Source organism: Sorex araneus, chromosome 4, assembly GCF_027595985.1.
Source record: "Sorex araneus isolate mSorAra2 chromosome 4, mSorAra2.pri, whole genome shotgun sequence".
Taxonomy (NCBI): Eukaryota; Metazoa; Chordata; class Mammalia; order Eulipotyphla; family Soricidae; genus Sorex; species Sorex araneus.
Genome location: NC_073305.1, coordinates 97683394 through 97696057, shown reverse-complemented (window position 1 = coordinate 97696057; position 12664 = coordinate 97683394). Strand labels below are relative to the sequence as shown.

The 12664-nt window shown below is 33.9% G+C and overlaps 1 protein-coding gene across 4 annotated transcripts in view; it reads right to left on the bottom strand.

Annotated features, from left to right (window-relative positions):
- The window catches only part of ADGRB3 (adhesion G protein-coupled receptor B3), an 823957-nt gene that overhangs the window by 165424 nt on the left and 645869 nt on the right, over positions 1 to 12664 (bottom strand). For all 4 annotated transcript variants that reach the window (XM_055134853.1, XM_004605882.2, XM_055134855.1 and 1 more), the window contains one exon: positions 433 to 559. In XM_055134853.1, coding sequence (XP_054990828.1) covers positions 433 to 559 — 127 coding nt within the window. The remainder of the gene's footprint in view (positions 1 to 432; positions 560 to 12664) is intronic.

Sequence of the window (12664 nt, the reverse complement as noted above, 5' to 3'; positions counted from 1 at the left end):
CAGGAAACCTGTACTGAAAATATCCAATGCAGATATGCAATGTGTTTGGTTGTAGTGTCTGGGGTCTTCATTCTACTACCAACAGTATCTTCATAAATTCCCCAGAACAGCTTTCCAGTTCTAAAATGAAAGTTAAGTTGGCAATTATTTTTATCTGAAAGTTTGCAGCCCATTTGTATTATGACTGAATTACATGCTCACAACTATACCGCAGAAATTTCAAGTTAGAAGACATAAAATAGAGTAGAATTTAGTTACAGCAACACCAACTAGAATTCATTTAACCAAAGTACTGTAGCTAAGGAGGAGACACCCAATTTGCCACCCTGCAACATTTTCCATTTCCCCATTTAAAATGCAGTTCCCTGGAGAAACACTCGCCACAATGTCTCTGCCTTTGCATTAAAGCCCTGTTTTCCCTTTGTTACTTACTATTTCTCTAGGTTGCTGAGCCAAAATGGCGAAGGTAGAGAGACGATCACATAAGCATTTCGTATGGGATGCATCGGTAAGCACAGTTTTACATCCCTGGGTGGACCACGTTCCCAAAGACTCGTTCCTGCAAAGAGGGGAAGATCGGGATAAATACGCCTGATGATCAAATCCGTAAAAAAAGAAAATTCAGTTTAACTGAGAGAATCGTCTACTGTAATTCCCGTACAGGAAAAAAAATCTACTTGTTGTTGAACAGAACGCAATTTAGATGCATCTCCAGTAAAGCAAAAGAGAGTGCTTGGAAAAATCAAGCAGGCAGCGGTGCAGCGTGCAGAGAGCTGTCCAGCGCCGGAGGTGCTGAAACCCGAACTAGCTCTGTCCAGCCCTCTGCGAGGAACAGCAGCGGTGGCGGCGGCAGCTCGAGCAGCCGCCAGAGCTTTGGCAGCCACTTCCTATGCTCATCGGATCGTTTCAAACACTCAGAGTGAAAAGAGGCTTTTCTTTTTTTTTCATACCAGCTCCGATTTCCGACCCATATTGTTGGATCGTGAATGCTGGCTTTCAAATTGCAGAATTCTCTGAGAAGCCTGCCTGAAAGGTTACATAGCCTGGGTTGGGTGATAGGATCTTCGCTGCTGGTTAGAGATTTTTTTCTCCCTTTAGATCTAGCTGCTGTGAAAATTTCGCCCTGGAAACGGGAAGCAGCAGCAGCGGCATCAGCTGGTTCCGATTCTCAATGCCTTTGCCTGGTATCCAAGGGAGGGGTGGGTTTCAGACATAAGCTTCCCACACCACTCTTCACTCAGTCCAATGCGCCTCTGAAGCCCTTGACATTTCTTCCCCTCATTCGCCCCCTTGTCCTGGGGTAGAAGCCTTAAGGAAACCTCAAGTTTGTAGAACATTTAGAAAAATAACCCCACCCCAAAGTACTGTAAGAAGGGAGAGAGAGGGCTTGCTTCAAATTTCTCTTTGGTGTAGCCATTCAAATTTCTAAAGCCTATGTTTTACTTCCCACCGAGCAGAACAATAAGAATGGTATCAACCTACGCCTTCTTGGGATAGGGGAGGAAGGGGGGTGGGGTGGGAACCCTTCCACCCCCAGCTGAACTACTCTACAGGAAGAGGAAGAGAAGGGGGAAGAAAAGCTAGAGAGTTCAACCAATCAACTTTATTATCGTTACACGTGTTATATACTGAATGCACCAACTGTCACTTCCCCTCCCCCAGGCATGGAAATTCTCCAAGCAAACCTGTGCTGATGTGTGTAATTTTAAATTTCAAACCAAGTTACTTACTATATGTGCTAGAAATTACTCTAAAACTCGAAGATAACAAACAGCTTGATGTTAATTTTGGTATGGTACTTTTGATTTCACCTCCTCTATCTTTGAATGCCGAAAGCTATTGGGTTAAATATGCATGCAATCTATTTCTGAGACATTTCAATGAGAGGGTTCTCTGTGACAGTTGGACTTCCAAGTTGAGCTACAGAATATAATTCACACTATCCTTTTTTGGTATCTAGAAGCAATAACTTTTTAATATTCATGATCTGATATTAATATTTATGATTTAAAATACTCGTAGTTATACATTCTTTGAAAAAGGAATAGACTGTATTTAGAAGAGCTCCATAAGCATTACACCTATCTTCACACAGATACTTCTAAGCATCAGACAGCTCAAAATTTAAGTTTCTTTTCTTCATAATGTCATGCAATGGTGCCAAAATTTAAGGAAAAAAAACGCTTATATCTTAAAGTGAAACAGTATTAAATTTCAATTCTACCTAATAGTACTCCTACTTATGTCATTAAATATTTTCCTCTTTTGACAGCTAAGACCAAATAAAAATATTTAATGCATCTTATTAAAATTTAAGAAGTGATTCTTCTTAAGAGAATGTTATGTTTTAAAATACAACAAATACATTAGTCATTGAATGGTCCCTTAACAACTGCATGTTCTCAGAGTGGAGTTCATCTACTTACACTTTTCAAATATTGTGGCCATGATCAATAAAACAACTCAAATTCCCAGTAAGGGAAAATTTTTACTGTAAATAAGACTGGATATGAGGCAAAGGTGCATATCTTTTCCAAGGTGATGAAAATTTGTTTATTCAAGAAAATGTTAGTCTCACTTAACACTGACTGTCAGATATAAAGTCTATGCTCAATGCTAAAGGTAATGTAAATTTTATGACATGCTTAGAAAAGTAGGTCAATTTACCTTATTGTGCACAATGGTTATATTTTAGACCTAGCCTTGTTTGAGACAAAAATTAAGAAATAGCTAGCACAAGTTTCTATATTGTGTTCCTGGGCTTCACCCCCATGCATGAAATACTTCTACTCTCACTCAACTTTTAAATTGGTTCTGTCCTGTGGGTATAGAAGCATTTTCTCTTGCCATTATTTAAAATTTGTATCACTTTTATTTTTTACTTCCTCAAATTAAACTAAAAATATTATATGAGTATTTAAATACAACTTGATGTACTCCTTCTAGTTTAAAACAAAGAAAAAACCCAAAATGCTTCAATTAATGAATGGAACAACAGAATTTGGGACAGAAAAGAAAATATTTTAGGGTGTTACTATTTGCTCACTCCCAAGAGTTAAATAATAACATCTGAAAACTAGTCTAATCATAACTTTTACATTGTTTTAATTTTTTAATACTTAAATATATAAAATCATAAATTAGGTTTTAAGAATACCAGTATACACATTTTGATTTTTAAAAATCAAAACCTATAGAGTGTAAGATTCATATTCTCAAACATTTCATAGCTTATTCTTGCTGTAAAGAATTCATTGAAAGCATGGAGCACATGTCTGATTGATTTCAGGGAGACCTTGTAAAGCAAACTGATAAGTGGTAGAGCTAATGTGAAGCAAAACAGTTTCTCCAGTCTGCACAGAACAGGTTTTGAAACACGTGGACTATTCTACTAGTCACATTATTCTTCCAATGTCAGAATTTCACATGATATAATTAATGGTGTATCTGTGAAATAGTCTTAGTTACTAAGTCTAGGTTGTCATCAATAGGGCAAAAATATAGTGAAATATGCATGAACACTAAAGACATAATAAGAAGAACAGACTGACAATGTCAGAAGCAAATAGAAGATTGTGATATAGATATATACATTATGCCAACAATCACATAATTCTCTTTCGCAGTGCTTTTTCTGGGTATTAATTGTTAGAATAGCTTTCAAAAATAACTAGGCCCACAGAAATTCTATAGAACCAGCACATTCTTTGTTACACCTACATTCACCCATGTTAGCTGCTAGCTGTCATCTGTACCTCTTGTCCTTCCTATTATTAGATTGGCTAAAAGGAGTCTGCCTGTCCCAAGTATTCAAAAGTACATGACTGCAGGCACAAAATTCTGTGAGTATTACAATAAGAAGATGTGAAAACCAAAACAGAGATCAGTGGCAAGCAAGTAGGGATGGAGAGGGGATCTTGGGACACTGCTGGCGAGTTACTGATATCCATGTGGTGGGGGAACAGGTGAGTAGTAGAACTGAAAGTATAAAACAACATGGAATCTGTTGTAAATAATAATGTCAAATAAATTTTTTAAAAAATATTAAATAACGCACTTTCCCCTATATTTATTTTAGTCATTTCCTCAGTTTTCTAATCTATCCCATAGTTTCCTTTTAGGATTTGAGTAGGCTACTGGGTTCTTGATTTAATGACACTCTTAAATAATAAAGCACACAGCTATAGTCTCTAGTATTTATGAAGAAGAAACTTATCTATCTAGACCAATAAAAATCTATTCAGTAAAAAGCTGATAAAAACTAACAGTGACATATTTTATAACTTCTCTATTATTGAGGTTTTATATTTTCAAATACTAATACAAGTAAATATTCCCTTCGGACCAATTCTTTTTATAAAACTCTCCTGCTTTTAATAAATTATTATTTGAAGTACTTATTAATGTTGTATACTTGGGGAGGTTTATTATCTCTTACATATTAATAGTTTACTTATTCAGGAATAAAACTGCTACACTAGCAATTGTTTTTAAAATGTTACATAATTTCTTAGCATATAATCCTTGAGATGTGAGTTAAAACTATTTGTTACTGAGTTGCAAATAGTTAATTCCTAAGAACTTGGAAGTTGTATTATCACTGATGCATATGTTAAATCAAATAAATATGTACAAATAAATGCTATAAATAGATTAGCAAATAGGTAGGAGGTACATATATATGTATGGCTTGTGGTATAATAACAGAAAACTTAAGAGTGGATGCAGATAACAATGTTCTTAATTTTAAGCAAAGTCTTTCATGGTAATTTCCACTTTTCAGGACACTGTAAATTCTCAGAACATTGTTATCTTTAGCAATTGCTACTATGTCAAAACACAGTGAATCATAAAATTAGAAAAATTTTCTAGAAGTCAACTTAGTGATCATGCAGTCCATTGGTTTTCAATGCTTGCTGTAAAGTTATAGGTTAAAAAAATTAAATCCTCGCGTGGGAACAGGTTATAACTACTTTTCTAATGCTCTTCAGGTGATACCAGTCTGCATCTCAAGCTGACGACTAGTGATTTATTCCAACCACTTCTTTATGTAGATGAGGAATGTAAACTGTAGTGAGTTAGAAAACTTTATTTAAGAATTGAGAAATAAATATTGATACTAAATTTCTAGATGGTATATATTTATGCTAATTTTTAACTGTAATTTCTTTTAAAACATAATGTAATGGACTCAAAGTGACAGTGCAGAATGGGTAGGGTTCTTGCCTTGCACAGGGCCAACATGGGTTTCATCTTTGTGACCTCATGTTGTCTCCTGTGTCCCATCAGTAGTGATCTCTGAGCACACAAACAGAAGTAAGCCCTGAGCACTGCTGGGTGCACCCTCAATAATAGTTACATAATTAATAAGCTGAATAAAGTTAGAAGATATGAATGTTCTATTTAATTCATAAACATTGTGGCATTAATGTTAGGTTTTAACAAAGATAAGTTATCAATGAGTAAAATTCGCTAACCATGAATAGACTGTCATACCGTTTTTATGTAATACTAATTGACACATGAAAAGAAATACTAATTATGTACTAATTTTTCATGATATTAAACATGTTCCATCTCTTTAGTGAAATTAATTTGGGCTTATGAAAATGTTAAAATCTAAATTCTGAGAACATAGTACTTGGTAGAAGGTATGATTTATTTTTTCTCCCTAAAACAACCTCTATATTTTCAGGCAATGAAAGTTTGTGCTCCAAAGTTACTTTTATAACAACAATATATACATATATATTATTGTGCACTAGCATATATAAATTTTGCTATAAAAAAGTAATGCCAATGTAAACTATATGTTATTTGCCAGCATGAAATAGAACATTTATCCATTAGGTTGTGGTCAGGGATTATGAAATTAAATTAAATTAAGAGCTAGTTCCAGGGACTAAATCTTCACTACTCCTTTCTGCCTACTACAGCTTTAAATATATCATTGAATATTAATTAATAAATTATACACTAGAATGTTATAAGAATTGTATCTTATTTGAATCTTAATCTATGACATTCTGCTATTCATTTAGTAGGGACTTAGAGATGCTTATTAATTTAATAATTGTTAAAATTTCAAGGAATTACTTTAAATTCTGCTGGATCTATATAGATTTTTTCAGTCTTAATTCATTCACAGTCCTTCAACATGTAAAATGCAATATGAAATGTATCAATGAATTTTAACAGACTTATGTATCTGCTTTTGGTCAACAAACATCATTTGATAATGAACTATGAAAGACTCTCTTTCCTGTAGTGATTTTGTTCAACCTAGCAGCAAGGTCTAAGTTGTATTAAGTAGTCAATAAGTATTTAGCAAATACTTTTCAAATGCCAAAAGAAAGTAGACGACACATCAAAAATATTAACAGTTTACTTCTTAGAGAAGCTGACAATCTGGCTGAAAAGACTATACACAATCCAAGAATATGTTTTCTGCCTTATTAGTTCTACAAATTATTCCGGAAAATGCTGTCAGTTTTGCCCTTCTATGCAGAACCTCTAACATCTCTTTTCTTTTTCTTTCTTTCTTTCTTTCTTTCTTTCTTTCTTTCTTTCTTTCTTTCTTTCTTTCTTTCTTTCTTTCTTTCTTTCTTTCTTTCTTTCTTTCTTTCTTTCTTTCTTATTTATTTCTTTCTCTCTCTCTTTCTTTCCTCCTTTCTTTCCTTCTTTCTTTCTCTCTTTCTTTTTCCTCTCTCTTTCTCTCTTTCTTGCTTGCTTCCCCTTCCTTCCTTCCTTCCTTTCTTTCTTTCTTTCTTTCTTTCTTTCTTTCTTTCTTTCTTTCTTTCTTTCTTTCTTTCTTTCTTTCTTTCTTTCTTTCTTTCTTTCTTTCTTTCTTTCTCTTTCCTTCTCTGTCTTTCTCTCTTTCTTTCTCTCTTTCTCTCTTTTTCTCTCTCCTTCCTTCCTTCCTTCCTTCCTTCCTTCCTTCCTTCCTTCCTTCCTTCCTTCCTTCCTTCCTTCCTTCCTTCCTTCCTTCCTTCCTTCCTTCCTTCCTTTTTTTTCTTGGAAACAAGATCATTTTATTGAAGCGTATTTAAAAAGATGTGAGGGAAGAGAAAAGAGAAGGACATGTTCAAGGGAGAACACAGTCTTCTCCAAAATGGAAATAGTCAAGCAACAAAGAGAGACAAGCAAGATATGTGTTCAAGGAATAACATGGGCATGAATAGCAAGCCAAAACTTTTTTGCTTTATTTTGTTTTGGGACAACACCTGGCAGTGATCAGGGCTTAGTTATGGCTCTTTACTCAGAGATGACTGCTAGTTGGCCTCTGGGAACCATATGAGATGCAGAGGATTGAGGATGGATGCTACATACAAGGTAACTGGCTTAGCCACTGTACTGTAACACTAAGGTCTGTCACTAACATCTCTTGCCTGGATAAATCTCATTACTGGACTTCTTGTTTCCATTCTTGCCACTTAGTTACTCTCAAGTTTAATTTCTGCATTACAGTCAGAAACTTCTTGTTGACACATGTCAAAACATGCCACTTTGTTCAAAACTGAAAGATTCTTCTAATATCACTTGGAGTAAATGACAAAGCTATGACAAAGGCCTATAAGGATCTATGCAATCTGGTGTGTTTTGCTTCTCTCCCATCAAAACAGTTCTGTCTTTGCCCATGATTTTCACTCACACTGAGTTCATTCTTGCCTCACCTTGGGTCATGAAAAAGACTGATTAAAAGTTCACTAATTAAAAGTAAAATAGTGGTACAATGAAATGGGCATTGTGGTCAAAAAGATAAAATTAAGAATCTTTAAGATAAAGTGTTTAGTGGTCAGATGAAAACCAATTTTCTGGAACATAAGAGAGGAATTTTGCCAAATCAAAGAATTTATCAACAGAGGGGAAAAGACTGCATGCAACTCAGCAAGAAAATAAAGTTTTTTGTTAATTATGTTTTTATTTTGAGCTGAATGTGACAAAAAAGACAGAGTTTGAAGATAAAGAAAAGGCACTAAATGGGAAATTTATGATATACTTTCAGGAATTGAATTATGTTGCATACTTCTTAAATTAAGAAAATATGCTTCATATTTGTATGTAAATAGATTAAGAAAGATTTACAAAGACATTCTTGGCAGTAAAATCAAGTCTTATTTTTTTCTTTCAAAAGTTGTTTAAATACCTTAAACAAAACACTGTCACTGTCACTGTCACTGTCATCCTGTTGCTCATTGATTTGCTTGAGCGGGCACCAGTAACGTCTCCATTGTGAGACTTGTTACTGTTTTTGGCATATTGAATATGCCACAGGTAGCTTGTCAGGCTCTGACACTATTAATTTTATTATCACAAAATAATTTACTCTATTTTGGATATTTCTCCATTAGGGCCAATTATTAGTCTGATATAATTTATAACAGTTGAAATATACAATTCTGAAAAATCAGGATTAATAAAAAATTTACGTATGCTACTTTCTGCACAATGCTCACAAATTATGGACAGAAATCTAGATCATTTCAAGCTTTATGAAACAACAATCTGTATACAAGGTATCACTGATCTAAAATTACATCAGTAATTACTACACTTTCCAAGAACTGGTCACCCATTTTTTTGGGGTACGATTAATCCCAAATATATGATTAACATAGAAATGTGACAATAAAATATCTAAAAAGTTCTTGTTCAAGGTATAAATTTTATTCCTTTATATGAAATTTGGTGCTAAAGTTATATATACTATATTTATCCAGATTTATAGTGAAAAGGCATATTTTTGAAAATTGATATTTGATCATTGACATACAATAATCATCTTAATATTTTATTCATTTTTTGTAAAAACAAATAAAAAGACAAATTATGAGAGTGTTTTCTTAAATTTATATGTGAAAGTTAATTGCATGTCTTGAAAATTATACTATATGTCTTATATCTTGGGAAGAAAGTAAGAGAACTATAATATCTTACATAATTTCTAAATCAAGTCACTATACTGTTAAAACATCTTTAAAAACATCCTATATATCATTGTAAAAGGCACATAGGATTCACACAATTTTCCACAGGCGAAGAGCCAGCTTTCCCTTTCTCACCCCCAATCTGACAGAGTACAGAAAAAAGTATTTTCAACAAATATCTTGTAACCTATAACATTTTTTCTCATTCTATTTGAGATTCTAATTATGATGTGAATTAACTATAAACCAATCTAGTCATGCTATTAGCACTGGGTCACAGGTTAGCTAAAAGTTTGAGTATAAGCCTTCAATATTAACTCAAATTTGTAAAACAGTTCTTAAAATTATACTATGAGACATGAAATGTTGACAATAGGGTTGAAACTTAATTAACTCAAAAATTCAGATGCAATATTTCTGAAATTAATATCTGAATGTTATTTTTATATCAGTTATAAGTTACAAAAACATTTTAAATGTGTGATTTATGTTTTTTAGGTTATTATTTATCATTACTATGTAAAAATACAAAACAAAGGATTTACTGAACATTTGTATAATTTAAATAACTAAAATATACAAAAATGTCCTTAGTCAAATAGAAAACACAAAAGACCTAGGGCCAAATAGACAAAGCAAAAGGCCTGAAGCTAGCCAGACCACCTTTATAATTCTTGCATTTTCTGTAAATATTTTTGTCTCTTGAAAAGTTTCAAAAAGACTCATTTTCTGTGCTGAAAATAAAAATGAGCTGTATTCAACTTAGTCCTGTTGTCTTATTTCTTGGCTGGGGGACATCTTTCCTTTTCCTATCTACTTTGCAATAAACCATTATAGCACTGTCATCACATTCATAAATTTGCTCGAATGGGCACCAGTAATGTCTCCATTGTGACACTTGTTGTTACTGTTTTTGGCATATTGAATATGACACGGTTAGCTTGCTAGGCTCTGCTGTGTAGGCGGGATACTCTTGGTAGCTTGCCAGGCTCTCCAAGAGAGAAAGAGAAATCGAGCCCAGATTGGCGGTGTGCAAGGCAAACACCCTATCCGCTGTGCTATAGCTCCAGTCCATAAACCATCATATTTCCAAATAATAATAATAATAATAGTTTAATAAAAACATATAATGTTTTAGACATTGACAACAGGAGTTCTCAATATTAAGGGAATGTTTTCCTGCTTCTTTTTTGAAATTTGAATATCACTAGAAAGGAAATAAAAATGACTAAAGTCGAAGAAGAAGGCACTGAACTGAAATGGTCTGCATGTTAATGCTGCATTCAATTATGCAACAATCTTCACAGATTAATTAAGTGGTTCGGTCATATGTTAATCAATTAATGCTAAATTTGCAGTAGTCTCAATATCATTTGTTTCGAACCACCAATTTGTTTAAAAAGTAATCAGTATTGCAACACTGCAGTGTTTAAAGAAATTTATTCAAAAACCATGCTTCAAACATTGTGTACCTATTTGATGACATAGATTAGTACAGGTATCAAATCAAAATTATAAGAATGGCTTCAGAAAATACAAGAAAAAATATTTCCCATTTTTTTCTAATTAAAATTATACAGTGAATTTGTTTGTGACTAGTTTCAAAAGATTTTTCTCATTTTTCTCTTTTTAATATCATCTACAAAATCTATGAGAAAAAGAAGTATCTTGATTTAAAAAAAAATACCACAGATGTACAAGTGAGAGACTTGACTTCTGGTTTCATCTGTACCATTTCTTAGAGTGCTCTTCATCTGAAACAAATTCTAATCTGTGACTCAGTGTTCTTGTCTGTAAAATCAGCCACCTGCATTATCCATGTACCTATATGGGTAGATATACTCACCAATTATTTATTTAATAGCTATATGGGTCAGCCACTATGAGTGAGAATGCACTTTTTCCTAATTGCTAAGAGTCCAATATAGATGTAATATAATTACAAATGATTACATGTACCATTTTTAAACAAGAAAATTAAGAAAATTCAAGTGATATGAATAAGATTATAATAGATTCCATTATTTTATGGTGATACTATAATATTTCTCAGTTTAAGAAGAAAACACTATAGAGCAGAAAAAGAGCATGAAGATTTTCACCAAAAATTTCTTATAATGTGACTGTAAAGATTTTAAAGGCTGACCCGGGTTTGGTTCCTCGGCCCCTCTGAGGGAGCCCTGGCAAGCTACCCATTGTGTATTCGATATGCCAAAAACAGTAACAGCAAGTCTCACAGTGGAGTCACTACTGGTGCCCGCTTGAGCAAAATTGATGAGCAACGGGATGACAGTGACAGTGAAAGTGTTGTTGATATGCTATATTGGACCACATGCAAGGCAAGCACCCTAGCCTCTTTCCAAACTGCCTTACCCCACATCCAGTTTGTTTTCATTTTCAGAGAGGTTTCCAAGGGAACCCTCTTGTTGTTTTGGTTTTTTTTTTTTTTTGCTTTTTGGGTCACACCCAGCAATGCTCAGGGGTTACTCCTGGCTTTGCACTCAGGAATTACTCCTGGCAGTGCTTGGGGGACCATATGGGATGCCGGGGATTGAACCCGGTTCGGCCACGTGCAAGGCAAACGCCCTACCCGCTGTGCTATCGCTCCAGCCCCGGGAACCCCTCGTTTTTTTTTTTTTTTTTACATTCCTTGTTCTTCCTCACAGATTCAATCCACTACAAATCCTCAACAGATTCACCTGTAACAAGTTACAGTTTGTTTATCCTGAATTACAATTCCTTTACCATTCTCAAATTCATCTTTTTGACAAAAAATAAAAAAAATGTTCTAAGTGGATGGTTCAAAAATAGCAACATATTAGATGACAAAACTGCGATTTCTACAAACATACTGTTTTGAGGGAACTTGAAGATAGATCTCTTTTATGAAATGCTTATCTAGCCACCACAGTACAAAGAATTGAAAGTGAAGAAGCTGCATTTGATGACAAGGATACACATAGAAATAACTGTTCTTAAACTCCAGAACATATACTAAACTACATGTCCACACAATTGCCAAGCTTTAAACTCTAGATTACACAGCAACTACACCAGCCAGTGGAAATGAAAAGGCAATGGATGCCTGGGCTTATTCATCAATGATGACAATAGAAAGTAAAATAAGGAAGCAGGAGTATCTTTACATAACTTATATAATGTAGTTTTTTTATATTCACTACTTAATGCTTTGCATGATTATTAAGTTATGATTTTAATTGTGAAAAAGACATGATTCTATGAATTTATGGGGAGATAAAATTATAGTTCTTCAGGTGCTGATTTAGATACTATAGAGTACTAAATTCCATAATTTATACAAGCTCAATTTTTCTGTAATTTATGTATTTGCAGATTTATATATAATATTTTAATGCCTTTGTGTCTGTGTGCTTGCCACAGTATCAGGCATATAAATTTCAATGATTAAGAGATAAACATAGTCCCTGTATTTAAGAGGAGTCTATACTCTTAATGCTTATAACCCCATTAGACACTGTAGAGGTGTGGTTTTGGTGACACAAAAGTGGATGAGCCAATTATGTGTTGCTGTGTCTGTAAATAAATGTGACTCCCATTTTTCCTAGCATGCTGCTGCATCTCTGCTACCCTGGCTGCTTAATATATTAATAAGGCAATTGGTGAAAACCCAAGGTTGAAGGACAGCACTGCACCTTTATGGATTGATTAACATTTTAATGAACAGTCAAGGCTTTTCTGCTCTGGATCACAAGCGT